We start from the raw sequence: 16588 nt of genomic DNA, 5'->3' as shown, positions 1-16588 counted from the left end.
GTGACACAGGCGGGAAAAAGGAGCAGCTATCCATGTCTCAAACTGGTTTATCTGACTGTGCTGTGCACACCCTTCAGTATCCTTGAACAATTAACTATGTTAACGAATATATTTTTAACAGAGAGAGTGTGCGGAGTGTAAAGCAGATGAGGAAGACTTTGAATTCTAGAGTCTCGCTTTCTTCACATGAGCTCAAATAAAAGTACTACTGAATAATAACTCAGGAGAGAAAGACTTTTTCAGTCCCTCTCTTTTTTCTCTCTCCCTCTTTTAATCCCGTCTGTTATCCATTCCCAGACTGCTCCTCACAAAGCCCAAGGGCAATGCACATCATTGGGAATTCCTCCATGAACAAAGTGAGAGGTTGAATAATTCATTTGACAGCTTCAGGGCAGCCGTGTACAGAGCCCCAGACATACTCGAGAAAAACAGGGCGTCATCACAACATGCCAAAGAAAAGCCACTTCCTATCCTCTCCATGGACAGTGGGTACAAACCTGATGGCTTCACGTCTGGATTGGCTGATGTGTCTGGGTTTTAGTCAAGGTCTATTTGAAATCAGTAGAAGCTATGGCCCCCCCTCGTCTGCTTTGCTTTGTTAGGCGGGACATGGGCCCTTGCTAATCCTGCTCAGGGCAGAGCAAGGGGCCACTCTGCAGTCTATCGATCCCTCGCTTCACCAGGTCCCAAAACAGCCTTTAAAAGATTTTATTGCAGCGTGTGCCTCGGTCTGGATCGATAGCAGACAAAATCACCATAGGACGTTGTCTGGACATCAACTCACGCATGAGCTTAATGCTTTACCTATCATTATAGTGCAACATCTGGTCCGTGGAGATACAATAATCGTTCTTTGCAGGAGTGACAATGAGATGCAGAGTTGTTTTGAATAAAGCAAGTGTTTGTTATGTCCTGAGGAGAGAAGCTTTTTTATAGCTTCCTCTGGTTGCATCCAACTGCATAAAAGGCATAGATTTTAAAAGAGATGGTCAAAACCTGAACCCAAAAATACTAAGGTGCTCCTGAACTGAATTGTTCATGAGGTTTTGTGTTTTTTTCTTAAAATTTGGGCTGTTTTATTAATTTAATACATGATATCTGATGACTTGTTGTACTGCATTTTGCCTCAAGCTCTCAGAAGAGTATGTACCTTTGCCAAGGCCAAACAATCCTAAAAATGTATTGTCTAGTTCTTACAGTTGAAGCAATTCCAGAGATCAATGAATAACAAAATTGCTTAATGCATATATTTCTTTAACATCACCAATGCATTGTTTTCTGAAAGATTTGCCAGATTTAAGTGAACAGAAAATCCTGGAAGTGTCCCCTAATCTGCATCATTTAGTCTCAACTCCCCTCCCTTTAACAAAGATTGGTGGAAATCAGTTCTGTAGGTTTGTGAGTGAAAACATGAACTTCTTAGGGATGGTGTACAGCTACACAATCTCAAGTTTAACTTTAAAACAGTCACATGATAAAGGACCAATGCTAAAATGGAATCATACATTGATTTGCATCACAGTGCACACCTTCAGACAGTTTCAAAACTTCATGCCAACACCTGGCCAATCACTGTATGACTACAAGTCTAATTAATATAGTTTTCATAATTATAAAACAAATTTTAATGAGTCGTTACAGGTTTCAGTCATCACCACGTATCAACACTTAGTTGCCCTGATCGGTCAGGGATGGATTTGGTTAATTTGTTGATATAATTAAGGAGAGAGAGATTTTGAATTTGAAAAGAGGACAATGAGAAAGCAAGGCACAGAGGTGTTCAGAGCATGTTGAAACAGAGAAGACGTTTCAGTCTGAAAGTTGAAGATGAAATGTCTACTGTACATGGAAGTGGTGACTACTGATCGTACTGAAGGACAAAAGAAATAAGTGACAGCAAGACAAGAACATCCTACAGGTGTGAAACATGAGGGGGAAAAAACACTTCAGTCCATTAATATACTGATAAGTAAATAAATAAAATAAGCTTTCCAAAATTGCAAAAAAAAAATCAATGTAGAATACAACCGTTACAATTCCTCCACAGGAGATGCAATAGGATAACCCAACAAGTATTTCATTAATGAGGTCGTATGACTTGCATGTTAAAATACATACGTTTTCTATGCTAAATGTTTCTGTTTGTCATAAACAGTGAGCAGAGCGTTGAGAGAGAAACTGAGACATGGACTGTTTGATGTAAGGACAGGGGTCACTGAGCGTTTTATCTGAGGAACAGGATGATTTGATGCTTGTAGACCTTTCAAGGGTCTTTTTTTAAACACAGATAAGAAGACTGGCAAGTGGCTAAAGAGGAGCAGTCAAAACAAGCCTCGCAAGACACCGGACTGAACTGCCATCATTTGTTTTCCCAGAGTCGATTACTTCTTGTGTGTAACATTGTCCAAGTGTTTTCCAGAACCTGGGAGTAAGTGAGAATTACAGCTCCCTATCTAAACCCTGCCTCTCCATTAAAAATTATTAGTTTTCAGAGGACTAATCGCTGAAGAATGTTCTACCAGTCGGCATTATCAGCTGGTCCTCTGCTAAAGGAAGGATGATGTCCCTTGGTTTTAAATGGATCCTAAGAAGTGAACATGTCAAGTGACTCATGTCAAGTGGACATCCTTATCTGTGAAAGAGGGGAAGGCTCTCTCGCACTGGTCCCACTGCTCTCAAGGCAGCCAGGCAGGACGAACCAACATTCAGACCCAGGGGAAGTTGACCACAACTTAGGAGGCTAGGGTCTTGATCTCAGGGGATCCTTCTGATATAATAAATTAGCTTAGAAATTACATCAAAATGAAGAACAGAGAGTAGAGAATATTCAGTGGAATATGGTTCAAGTCTATTGCAGGAGGGTTTAAGGTTTCAGCAAATCCAGTAGGTCAGAGGTTCAGGAGGAGAGGTGGATCGGTCCAGAGCAGACTGCTCTTCTCTAGGCAGCTCGTCCCTCCTTGAGGCCGCCATCAGCCACAGGCCACCATGACGGAGTGGACCCTGCTTAAACGTCTCCTGGATGCAGTCCACCAGCACTCCACCATGATTGGTCGCCTGTGGCTCACCGTCATGGTCATCTTTCGGCTGCTCATTGTGGCTGTGGCAACCGAGGACGTGTACACCGATGAGCAGGAGATGTTCGTGTGCAACACCTTGCAGCCAGGATGCTCAACTGTCTGCTATGACGCATTTGCACCCATCTCGCAACCTCGCTTCTGGGTGTTTCACATCATCAGCGTCTCAACTCCATCCCTCTGCTTCATCATCTACACATGGCATAACCTATCCAAACTGCCAAACAACACCATCCAAAGGCAGGGACAAGGACTGGGGGATATTCCAAGGCAGGGAGGCCCAGATGCAGGGCGTGATGGTGGACGGGAAGCATACGACCGCAGCTGTGACTCAGACAGCTGCTCCATCCGCTCCCACAAGCATTTAGGTCATAGTTTGGCAGATGTACTGGAGGGCATCACCAGCCAGAGCCTCCAGAGGGGGGACCCCAAGAACATAGTAACCTTGAGCCAGACCCAAGCTTGCCCTGTCAGAGAAGCAAGTGCAGAGGGTCATGTGGCCTCTGGCGGGGTTCTGTCCAAATGTTACATCTTTCATGTGTGTTTACGTGCTATTCTGGAGGTGGGGTTTGTCCTGGCCCAGTGGAAGCTGTTTGGCTTCCAGGTGCCTGTCCATTTCCTTTGTACTTCAGCCCCCTGTAGTCAGCCAGTAGACTGCTACGTCTCCAGGCCCACAGAGAAGACCATTTTCTTGTGCTTCATGTTTTGTGTTGGAGTTTTCTGTATCCTTCTCAACCTGCTGGAGCTCAACCACCTGGGCTGGAAAAAGATCCGACAGGTGGTGAAGCTGAGAGAGAGAAAAACATGGGGAGGTTGTCCAGGATTAAGGGGAGGATATGAAACCTTTCCTCCAGACATCCCTTCGCTAACATCCTCTTTAGGCTACAGGGACGTGACCAGCACCACTTCTCTCCCCACTTTGGATCTTGTGGTGGGTCACCAGCCGGACTGGACTTGTGCTGAAAATTGTGGCAGCATGAGGAAGCCTGAAGAGGTTAGAGAAAGTAGACAGGAGCAATCCAAGAGACAGGACTCACATAGAGGAGAGAAGCAACCTCTGAAGAGCATGAGGGAGGCCAGAGGGTCCAAGCAGAGGAGTGCTCAGGTCTGGATCTAGTCTATCACCCATAAAAGTGTCATGTTGCAGCCATTACTGCTTTAGAACCATGAGTCTCGTGTCAGAATTAAAAGTCTTCTGCTAAATGTATTGTTCAAAGAAATTGGTCAGCAAATTCCACAGCCCTGCACAATTACTTACTTACCTATAAGTGTATGACGCATTATTCATGGTAAAGCTATAGACTATGATTTCAGCAGTTTTGTTATTTGGCACCAAGTTCTCGTGCACCACAAAGTGAATTCCATCCACCTCAAATTTACTGATTCCAAGACAATTTCTCAAAATCTAGACAAAAATCAAATATTACAATCATGCATATGGAGACACAACAAAAGGATAAGATGGTAACACACAGGGCTGCCAAGTGTAAGGGTTCAAGCTAGCTAATCTTTGGGTAAATCCAAAGTTAAAAGGATTACTCTATCTCTAAGTAAAAACAATTAGTCACTGAACAAAAGGGTTACATATTAAGAGTTTTAAGATGTGTTTGCATCTTCATCTCATTTTAAGATCCAACTACAAACTGAAGTTTGTAAACCACTTAATCTCCCACACAGAAGTCTACAGAGAGACTATGTGAGGACACAGGGGCTGCTGGACTACTGCTGCCATGTTTGGCATGTCCCTGCAAGCGGTCACATTTTCACCAAGAGTGAGTGCTATCCATGTTTCAGGCTGGTTTTGTGGGTGCACATGGCAACGTCAGCACTGATGATGTGTCAGTACCTCATACATCCGCACTATAAAAACCTGAACGATCCTTAAGTGTTTCATGAGTCTTGTACTGCTCTGTTTGTGTTAAAACACTGTAAGAGAAGTGTTTATGATTACTGTACAGGCTGCCAGTTAAAGTGTTTTTGGATTGTACAGCACGGCATGATGAGACACTGACTCAAAAGGCAAACATGCCGATAACAATAGTGAATCTATACAAGCAGGAAGAATGGACGTTGAAACATGTCTTAGTGTTTTGAAATACAACTCAGCAAAAACAAACTATAGGCTCTAAAATGAAGCTGAATTAACATGCCCTATAAAACCTTCAAGAGGGCAAATGTTAAAATAGATGTATTCTCTCACACTACATTTAGGTTTAATTATAGACTTAAATAAACTGCTCTGGCTGGGTTCAATCTGTCAACAGTGTCTGTCCTGTGCTTTGACAACAAGCCCTTCACATGCAGCATTCCTAAGAGACAACCTTCACTGAACACTCAGTGCAGCACTATCTGGAAAAGCAGACTACAGGATACTCGTTTCAAAAGGGAAGTTGTGGAAAGAGGAGCAGATGGATTTTTGTCAATGAATGCTGTTGACGTCTTAAAACCTGAAGACATTAAAATGTGTGACTGCATGATAATACCAAGCAATGAAAGCTTTGGATTTCCAATGGGAATGGACCTGTGCAGTGTTAAGTCACAACCTAATAAAAATCTATTACCCTTTGACCTAGGTTGTATGATTTGTGGCCAAATTACTCATTTTCAGACTGTTTAATTAGATAGGAATGCTGATTAATTATGCTTACTTAAAATGTGTTATTTCTCTTGCCATTGAAAATAACTTTTGTATCCTGCCTATGACCTATACAAGGGTTTTAATAGACCCTATACAAGGGCAGCCTAGAAAATCCTTTTCAGGATTTTACGTATCTTTCCAGTGGTTATTAAGACATTTGAAGCCAAAAGAAAAGCTATAAACACATCGTTAGGCGAGTCAAAAGAAGGAACAAAAAGAGGGGAAATAAACTTGGATTGTAATAAACTAGTGTAGTAACTGCATCTACTGCACTGCACACATTGGTGCGCTTACGTTTGCCCCTCACTTGGGGATAATTGACCAGATTTTGTTCCTGATCTGGCCCTTCCGACAATTGTGGGTACCTTCCGATATTAGGCTGATTTGAACAGATTATCGGGCCAAATGATCCTGTAATGTGAGGGATTATCAGATGCGATTTTAACTTCATCGTACGCATCAGTCGCCCCGATTTCAAATCATAAGTATTAAACATATTTGATATTTACAAATGCACAGTGATTGAGGTGTGAGCAGCACCCCACTGCTGGGAAAAGGATGATGCATACTTTTGTTTAGAGCCATAACTCAGCCATGATTTCATCCAGTTTTTTTGCGTTTCTCAGCACAAAACATCGCACACACAACACATTTTAACCGACGACGACGACAGTTCATCTCCATGTGTGTTTATCTTCTGAAGTCACGTTAAATCACGTGAGTTTCTGTGAGATCACAAATCACTGGAATATCCTCCCTGAAATTGTTTGATTACGCACCAAGGGTCTTAACTGGAACGTCTAGTCTGTGCTTTCTCAGGTTTAAAACATTGAAAATCGACCGCGCTTACAAAGTTGTCTATGGTCTTCCACGTTTTTAAAATAAAGTATTAGTAAGTCACCTGCCAATGTTGAACAGACGGGTAAACAGACAGACAGACGGACGTTCCTTAAACAGATGCTATTTTGATCCTCACAGCAGGCATCAAAACACATGAAAGGACGATAATGAATGCCGTTTTGGTCTCTACTGCAGGCACTTATAAGCAAAATAAGCGGCTTGTTGTAGTTCATTTGTTTTGTAGAAGTTAAGTTTTACCGAACATCATCCGTGATACCTCAATGTCCGACGGCACTTGAACGCAGCAAAGGACGTTGTCATGTTATGCGTCATGACGTCACAACGCGTAGTTCTCGTTTCCCCTGAAGTTGGGTTGTTCTGTTTATCGGTGTGTGTTTTCCCGCGTCGTGATAAACACGGCCGACATTCGGCTCCGTCTGTGGGTCGAGAAGATGATAAAGACGGAGAGGATTCTTCACCTGAAGAGCTGCCGCGGCCGGAAGGTCCGTGTGGTCCGGGAACATTATCTGAGGGAGCGGGTTCCCTGCTATAGCGGCATATGTCAGGCGGGATGTGCCAACGGTACGAACACAACAACACAATAGTCACAACACAATAGTCACAACACAAAACACCACAACACTCTGAAAACAACAATGTAGACTAAAGTGTGCGAAGACTACAATATTTCTTAATATCGACACTAATAAATGTATTGTGACGTCAATCTCATACGTTCATTACAGTATTCATACTAGGGTTGCAACGAACGATTCTTTTCTCGATTAATCGAGTTTTGGTCCATAAAATGTCAGAAAATGTTGGTCCACAAACCGAAATTATTAATTTCCACAAACCAGAAAATAGTGACATTTGAGAAGCTGAAAAATCAGAAAAACTCGTTTAGTTCTTTATAAAAACACTCAAATACACTGGGAAATAACACCAACTAGTGTGCTTAACAAAGAATAGTTACCCTCAGTGTGGGTATGTGAAGGCCCAGGCTTTGATAATCTTGAGTGACACAAACTTCAACAAAACAGGAAACACAGGAGTGAGTTGCTCACAGCTGCCACTGACCGAAGGCTCAGGTGGTAATTTGTAATTGAAGGGCAGTAATAAATGCACGTCCAGCAGTAGCAGACAAAGCAGCAGCAACGGGGGCTTGACCAGTTCAGGGGACGTTGCGGATGAGTCTGAAGTCCACATTGATGCACATTTCTTTCGGCTTCTCCCTCATCTGTCTCCATCTTGCCCTATCTATCCCCTCTTCTGCTACACCAACTGTCCTCATGTCCTCCTTAACAACATCCATGAACACACTGTGTTGCATGATATAGCAGAGGATAACACACAGAGACTGACAGCGGAAAGGTTGCTGGTTTGCATTCCAGTTTGGGCATTTCTGTGTGCTTGCATGTTCTCCTCTGTGTGTGTGGGGGTTTCTCCAGGTTCACCGGTTTCCTCGCACATGTCCAAAAACATGCACAGGAAAGTCCCTGCCTTTCACCCCATGTTTGCTAGGATTGTCGAGGACAAAGCAGTAGACACGATGGATGGATAGGTAACGCGGAGAGTGGGGCACAGGCAAGAGTCTGTAACAGTGCAGCTTTTTGTTACGTGAATAAATATCAGGTTTTTTTCTTTTACACAGACAGTGAGCATCTGTGTTTTAAACAACCACACTTCAAAATACTCAAATACTCGGATGAGAGGTGAAACGTTTTCAATTTAAGTCAAGTAAGTCCAGTCGCCGACAGCTAACCACAGAAGAGAACTATGACCTGGATGACTGACAACCTTCACAGACACTCAAACCAACTATACCTGATCCTTTGCACAAATGTAATGTGATGTGAGTGAACAGTGAAGGCTGTCACCTTGTACTACAATCTACACACACGTCAGGCACAACAGAGAAAACAATATAAAAGGCAGACATGTCTGTGAGTGTACTTGAACTAACCAGGTAAAAGAGAGGGAAAATATGTATAATATTCTTTATCTGTGTTTACATCAAACCCAGATGGTAAGGTGTTGCCTGGAGATCTCACCCACTATGTTGTGCCTGATGTCGGGGTGGTGGTCGACTACCTGGAGATCCTGGAGTTCAGAGAAATGCAGGGCATTATCTTCACGCAGACCGCCTGCCAGGCTGTTCAGCACAGCAAGGGACGCAGGTACGACCCACACTAAACAACAAAAAAAAAAGTGTTACTTTTTCATTGTTTCCCAATCCTGGTCCTCAGGGACCCCTGCCCTGTAGGTTTTAGATGTTTCCCTGATCCAAACACACCTGACAACGGTCAGCTTATCATCGAGCTCTGCGAAAGCCTGATAACGAGCTATTCATTTGAATCAGGTGTGTTGTAGCAGGGCAACATCTAAAACATGCAGGGCAGTGGTCCCTGAGGATCAGGATTGAGAAACACTTTTAACAAATTTTTAATTAAGAATATTATTCCATTATTCCAAGAATAAATAATAGATTTTTTTTTTTTTTGATAAATTGAAGAATGTTTATAGCAGATGCTGAGGCGTATCTGCAATGCAATACCTCCTAAGCCCACCAGAGGGCTGCAGCCTATGTACATCTTGGTAAGCACTGTTGTGGAGAATCAGTTCACTTCATGACTGCAAGCAGTCAGGCTGCATCCATATTGACATGTTATAGTTTTAGAAGTACTCACTGGAGCTGTGGTTACACCTAGCGTCCACACGACGCTGCAGTTTTCCATACTAGTCCCATTTTATTCTGAAAACTCCTGGGTTGTGTTTTAGACTGGATGAACAAAAACTGAAATTTTTGGAAAACTCAGCGGTTGTGTTTTCAGGCCTTTGTTGACACAGCACAACATTGTGTATAATTAAATGTAATTAATTAAATATAAAACAAAAAACCCTGCTTCTTGTGTGCAAAGGCCTTTAGTGTGGACAAACAAAAAATTCGACTTCAATTTTGAGAATATTGGGGTCTGTGTTTTGTTCTAATCACTGTGTTTTCTTGTTTCCCTTTGTGTTTCTGTACAGACAGTCTAACCGTTTGCGAAACCTGCTGAAAGACCCTCGCCATGACTGTGTTCTGTTTGCCAATGAGTTTCAGCAGTACTCCTTCTGTCCACGAGAGAAGGGCGAGAGCCAGGAGAAGTGGCAGACGAGGTCAGAGCCCACAGTTTCACCATTGCCGCCATTATGGCTTAGCATGTCTTGTTTTGTCCATAAACCCAAAATGATTAACTTACTATGATTTCTTTGTTGTACTGATCAAATGAACATCAGAGAGCTTGTTTTGATTATTAAAAACACTAATATTGTGTATCCTTTTGTGTATGTGTAGGTGTGTGTACTCTGCAGCAGTGTGGTACTATAACCACCTGGCAGGAATGATGGACATTGTGATGATAACAGACGACCAGGAAGCTGTGGATCAGTACAGCAGCCTCAGCTCTGGAGTCTACGTCATCACCGTCCGGGTACGTGACACATCTCTGCTCGGCCACTCCAGTTACATAGCATTCATACGGTACCTTTTTTTTAGATTTCGTTTCATCTGAGCCAAAAAGGTTTCCATCTTCTTTGACAGGATTATTTGCAGAACTTCTGGCCGGACCTGCAAGCAGCCCACGAGTTGTACACCTCCGTTTCTCAGGTGCTGCAAGAAAAAGAGAGTGAGGGCAAGGAGGGAGAGTATGGTGAGCATCTCCCACCAGAAGTCTTAGAGGCAGGAATCAAGTCTGGACGGTACATTCAGGTACAAGTTAGTTTCTCTTGTGTAAATTCAATGGGAAAAGAAAGAAAGTGATGTTTTACGTGTTCTCAAAATGTTTCCTGCTCTGAAGTTGTGGGACTTACTGTAGATATCGAGGCAGTGAAGCATCGCGCTTTGAGGAGAGTTCCTAATTTCAGAATTTCCTCCCATCTTTGTTCTCAGGGTACTTTGAGTGTCAGCAAGCACCGAGCTCAGACTGAAGCTTTCGTCATGATGGAGGGTTTTTCTAACAAGAGCTCAGGTTTGTGTAGGACTTCCTCTGTCATTCATTTTCATACATTTAGAGTTTGTAGTATATTTATGATATTTAAACATAACATTTGCCTGGTAAAATTTGTTAATTCCCACATTGGGATCGATTTATCAATGTATAGAGGATGTATTTGTTTCTATTTTAGTGTTCTGTGTCTATTGATGTTTTGTTGGAGCCCATCAAAAACAAGAGGGTTCATCTCGTAATTGACATTTTTTACAATTAAAAAAAAAAAGAATAATAATCTCCCTCTCTCTGTCGTCCACCCCAGATATTGGTTGTCGCGTGTTGGTGCACGGCGATAAGAGTCGTAACCGAGCCGTGCATGGCGACGTGGTCGTGATGGAGCTGTTGCCAAAGAGCGAGTGGAGGGGGAAAGTCACAACTCTGTCAGAGGGTCAGGGGGCAGAGAAGAGTGGAGAGGACGAGAGTAAACCACTGCCCACAGGTGAGAGCCTTCCTGTCTGAGCAAGAGAGCGAGTATACAGTATACAGTATGCTTCAAAACAAAAACCTGACCTATCTAACTAAGCCTTTAACTAGTGTCGTTACTGATTTGTGATTATTAAATGTTTTAGGCCGTGTCGTGGGAATCCTGCAGAGGAACTGGAGGGACTATGTCGTGACTTTTCCTCCCAGGGAGGGGCCTCAGTCCCAGAGCAGAAACTCCCAGCGTATCCTGGCTGTGCCCTGGGACTATCGCATCCCAAAGATCCGCATCAGCACGCAGCAGGCAGACGCTCTGCAGGTGGGCTTTACCTCAGACCCTCACTCACATACACAAACACACACGGTTTGTCATGTAAATTACTTTATGTCTTAATTACACAGGACCACAGAGTGGTGGTGCGCATTGACTCATGGGAAAGCTCATCTCTCTATCCCAATGGCCACAGTGTGCGGGTTCTGGGTCGGGCTGGAGAGCTAGAGACCGAGGTCCAGACCATACTTATCGAGAACTCCATCCATGTTCCTCCTTTCTCAGATGCACAGGTGAGAGGAAAGGCTTCCTTCTCTGACTTCCAACTACTTTTTTTGCCAGTGCCAACTGTGACGTCACCCACTGCTTCATGAACTCTCATTCTGAAGCCTGTTTAGTGTTTTGTCCAGTTCCATCTTGCTTTTTGAAACTACAGATTTGAGATTTGTCCCTCTCTGTAGCTCTGGTAGTGCACTGTCTGTTTTTGTGACTGTGTCTGTGTGTCCTCAGTTGAGAGAGATGCCAGTCAATTCTCCTGAAAAACCATGGAAAGTGGATCCTGCCCAGGTAGCAGCGCGGCGGGACCTGAGGGAGAGTCACCTGATCTTCAGCATCGACCCAAAGGGCTGCGAGGACGTAGACGACACGTTGTCAGTGCGCAGCCTCGCTGGTGGGAAGTCGCTTGAGCTCGGGGTTCACATTGCTGATGTCACCCACTTTGTGAAGGAGGGATCGATCACAGACCTGGAAGCACGCACCAGGTGAAAAACTAGCTGGTTTAAACCTGCACCGACACCTGTAGGCCACGAGCTGATCTCATAACATCATGTGTCAATGTCATGGTTGTCTCCTGAACCACAACGTCTTTTTAAAGGGGCTACATGTAAAATAAAAACTGTGGCTGGTTGTGTTAAAAACAGGAGCTACAATTACTGGAGAGTAACAGAAACGCAGAAAAACTAACACCATGTGTGTTAGATTTAATACACAAAGCCATACACATAACATAACTCTTCCGCCGTCTGTTTCAATTGTATAAATATCAAACTGGTTAACTTTCATTTGTAGGCAACAGAGATTGAATATGAAAGTTGTCACAGTCACAGCACTGGAGAAATATCACATGATAAGCAACGAGGTGAATACGGGACTGTAAATACGTTTTATATATATATATATATATATATATATATATTAAATATCCAGAGAAAAAGCATACAAAGAGAGTTTGAAAATGTTTAATTAACTGGCTGTACTACAGTAATCTCTGATGTCATAGCTTAATACAATACATTTCTACACAATGTACCTTTAAGTAAACACGTTTTTTTTTTAATTCATCCTCAGGGCAACAACCTACTATCTGGCCGACCGCAGGTACGACATGCTGCCTGCTGTTCTCAGTGGAGACCTCTGCTCGCTGCTGGGAGGAGTCGACAGGTCAGTGAATGTTACGTGTGTTTTTCAAAGGTTTTTTAGTCAAAGTGAAAATGCATCACAAAAAAAGTGTCTTTGTTCAAACCTCAAATCCAGGTATGCGATGAGTGTGATGTGGGAGCTTGACGCGCACACCCTCGCAGTCAACCAGGTGTGGTATGGTCGCACGATCATCCGCTCCTCCTACCAGCTGCACTACGAGCTGGCCCAGGCGCTGCTGAACGGAGAGCAGGCAGAGGTTCCTGAACTGGCCCGGCTCGGCTCAGAGAGGAAGGACGCTCGGCTGGTGGAGCTCACTCAAGCTCTGGAAACGCTCACACACATCGCCAGACAACTGCGAGCACAGAGGGATCAAGGGGGAGCGCTGGAGCTAGAGGGGGTGGAGGTATGCTTGTTTCTGCTGTTGTACCTCTCTCAGGTTTCTTCTCAGGTAGACTGAATTTATTTTCAGTACCAGTGAATGTTCTACTTTAGTAGAACATGGTGTTTCTGAGATGGAGGATGACTCATTTAGCCTTTCTCCTCCCGTTTCATCCAGACATAATGTTTTTCTCATAAACTGGCTAGAATAGGCATGATGGTGCTCCAGTATTACATATTGGACCTTTTAATGTGGACCTTTTGGCCTTTTTAATTCCAAACATTTTCTTTGAAAAACAAAAAAAACCATCTCATTAAATCAGCAGTGTAGAAAAGTTCTCTGAATCATCCTACACTTTCTCTGCCTCCTCTCAGGTGCGTGCTCAACTGGACGAGGAGAAGAACATCACAGCGTTGGTTCCTCGTCAGCCCCTGGAGGTCCATGAGACCGTGGCTGAGTGCATGATTTACGCTAACCACTGGGTGGCGCGCAAGATCCAGGAGACCTTTCCTCATCAGGCTCTGCTGAGGCATCACCCACCACCACGGCAGGAGTTCTTCAGCCAGCTGTTGGAGAGTGCCAGGGCCAGAGGATTCACCATCGACACATTGTGAGTGATTTTACCCTCCTGTTTATTTCACTCTGTTGCTGTTGAACATCTACAGATTCAATATTTGATCAGTTAATTCTGTTTTTTCAGGACCAACAAGGCTTTAGCCAACTCTCTGGACCAAGCTGTGGACCCAGAGGACGCGCTGGTGAACAGGCTGCTGAGGATGATGACCACCCAGGCCATGTCAGAGGCTCTGTACTTCTCCACTGGTTCTCAGTCCCTGGATCAGTTCTATCATTACGGTACATATTTAATCCTTTATTAATCAATGCAGAAAATCCATTGAAAAAACAACTCAACTATGACTAGTGCTGCTCTAAGAGCTAAATACATGTTAGTTAGATGACTTAAAAAAAAAAAAAACATGTCTGTTTTCATAGGTTTGGCTCTGGACCGCTACACGCACTTTACCTCACCCATTCGACGTTACGCGGACATCGCCGTTCACCGACTTCTTACCGCAGCCATCGCTGCGGAAGGGGAAGGGGCCCCTGGTAAAGGGCTGGCTAGCAACAAAGAGTTGGAAGAAATTAGTCGGCACATCAACGGCAAGAACAGGGTGAGTGCTTTTTCTGTGGTTCACGTCCTTATCACATGAAAATACTAGTGGGAGCACTGTCTGACCACTTGACCTCTGCTTGACCTCTGCAGGCAGCAAAGCGAGCACAGAAGTTGTCCACGGAGTTGTTTCAGTGTCTCTTCTTTAAAGACAGAGACCCGCAGACTGACCTGCGCTGCCTTGCTGATGCCGTCATCTACTCCATCAGAGACGATGGCTTGTTGGTGTTTGTCTCGGAGTAAGTCTGGTCACGCGGGCACCACATAACGTCACTGATCTCCCACTCCTGTGTCACTGAGGTCACAGCTTTCAGTTGCCTCCTCTCATCTCATATAATCCACTGTGTTCTAAATAATAGTGGTAGTTTTTTTTTAATGTGGTGTATGAGGTAGTGACATGTACTCAGTGTTGACTGCACTGCGAGTGCCTGCTCCTGCCTTCAATAGCTTAAGAATATGTTTGCCACTTTAATTGATCATTAACCAGCTATTTATAAATAGCTAACTCTACTGCACCAAAGCGATTCTCAAAAGTGACATGTAATTTAGTTTCCACTCACTAAAGGATGTTCTGAAGATACTGTAAACTTAAGCAGGAGTGGATTTTATGGGGTGAGCCTTTAGTTAAGTGCGTATGTCTCAGTATTTGATACAACCACACTTTAAAACCCTGAACTATCCATTTAATATCCATAATCACTGAATCATTCCTGCCCTTTTCTGCAGTGAAATGTAAAATAACAGGCACTGACAATGACAAACATTAAATCCACACATTGACATCACCTGTGTTCTCCTCAGGTACGGTGTGAAAGGGCCGGTGTATCTGAAGAACCGTGAGGGACAGGTTGTGACGTTCGGACAGGACGGCAGCTGTGAGTGGCAGAGTGGTTCGGTGCGACGATACCCGGACCACATCAGCACCACGTCTGCCTGCAACACGTCCACCTTCAGACTGTTCGACCACATTACTGTAAGAGAGCAGAGCAGGCCGATTACCACACAGGCTGTTACTGATCAAGTGTTGAATTGATTTTATAATCTGACAAATATGCAGCAGATTATTTCTCCTGGTGAGTTGGTTTAAGTTGTAGCAGTGGATTATCATCGTCTGTCATTTCTCCGAAAATCAGGCCTGTGATGGGAGACTTTGACCAGCCAGTTCAGGAAGAGCCTCTCCCTTGAGCATATACTTGTAACCTTTATTTTTTAAGTCATTACAGGATGGTCAGGTAGTGCTGTCCAGGACAGTGCTCACCATTGTGTCGGGGTTTTCAATATTTGCATTTTCACGACTGTGCTAATGGTCTGGACAGAGTCATGCCTTCATTGTCATCTTCCACAGGTGCGCATTTCTGTCCACTCATCACACTGCCACGCAGACCGTTTAAGCTTGGAGGTCATCAGCAACAAGCCGTACCGCAGCACTGAGGCCCAGCAGCCGCGCTCCGAGGGCCGCTGCCAGCTGGTGCAGGAAGTGGTGCGTCTGGCTGAGGAAGCGTCTCAGCAGGCACAGGAGAAGGCGGCCCGTGGCCCCAAACTCTCCAGAGAGGAGCGAAAGTTCTGCCAGAGCAAAACACCAAATCTGTACTCGCTACTGGAGGAGGTGCGAGAGCTCGCACTGATGGACCCGGAGATGATCCCTCAGGTCTGTGCAACAGAAGAGTAGATCAGATCTGACACACAACTGACTGATGAGTTGCCGTCAAATTGCACATGAATGCAGTGAACGCCTCATGGCTGACATGACTCTGTATCAGAGGACAACCACATTTCCAAAAATCTGGATATAAAATTTTTTGGATCAGCAAAATGGCAGACATTGTGTTTTATTTATTATCTGTAAACTTTTTTTTAATCCAAACTTTGATCATGTGAGATATAAATAGTATTTGATATTAACTGATGTAGCAGCTGTTTTGGTGGACATTTTCATTAACCTTTTTCCAAAGTTAAGGTCCATAGACAAACAGGTGCCTGTTTAATGCACATTATCAATAAAAAATATGAAACCATACTTACAAGCTTTTATTCTTGGTGAGGCAAAGTTCGTGTCTTGAAGGTGAAGGTATCTTGTTCTTATGACACTGAAGAGCCAGAGGCCTGTTTTGATAGTTGATATTGTTGGAACCACTGTTCCCTGTATATAACGTGCTTCAATAAATAACACCTATCGTTTAAAACGGGAAAACATTTAAGGACCAGATTTAAAAAAAGGCAAAACAAAAAAACATTTTTCACAAAATCTGATCTACAAATGAAAATGATCTAGAAAAAACGTTATTGATGGCACCAAAGACACAAATCATCGTTTATTAAGGTTTATATTTTATCATTAAAACATT

The 16588-nt window shown here is 43.7% G+C and overlaps 2 protein-coding genes across 2 annotated transcripts; both read left to right on the top strand.

Annotated features, from left to right (window-relative positions):
• The first annotated feature begins 2828 nt into the window (after positions 1-2828).
• LOC131459871 (gap junction delta-2 protein-like) lies at positions 2829-4316 on the top strand. Its single transcript, XM_058630005.1, has one exon. The coding sequence runs from the start codon at positions 2986-2988 to the stop codon at positions 4189-4191; it is 1206 nt and encodes a 401-aa protein (XP_058485988.1). The 5' UTR covers positions 2829-2985; the 3' UTR covers positions 4192-4316.
• Positions 4317-6910: 2594 nt separating this feature from the next.
• Positions 6911-16260, top strand: dis3l (DIS3 like exosome 3'-5' exoribonuclease). Its single transcript, XM_058630300.1, has 18 exons — positions 6911-7134; positions 8579-8732; positions 9583-9711; positions 9890-10025; positions 10136-10303; positions 10484-10562; positions 10846-11022; positions 11153-11322; positions 11406-11567; positions 11785-12035; positions 12622-12714; positions 12808-13096; positions 13447-13682; positions 13773-13927; positions 14066-14244; positions 14337-14482; positions 15045-15216; positions 15589-16260. The coding sequence occupies exons 1-18, from the start codon at positions 7005-7007 to the stop codon at positions 15910-15912; spliced, it is 3150 nt and encodes a 1049-aa protein (XP_058486283.1). The 5' UTR covers positions 6911-7004; the 3' UTR covers positions 15913-16260.
• The last annotated feature ends 328 nt before the right edge of the window (positions 16261-16588 follow it).

Source organism: Solea solea, chromosome 5 (genome assembly GCF_958295425.1).
Source record: "Solea solea chromosome 5, fSolSol10.1, whole genome shotgun sequence".
In the NCBI taxonomy this organism is placed as follows: Eukaryota; Metazoa; Chordata; class Actinopteri; order Pleuronectiformes; family Soleidae; genus Solea; species Solea solea.
This window is presented reverse-complemented; position numbering and strand designations above follow the sequence as displayed.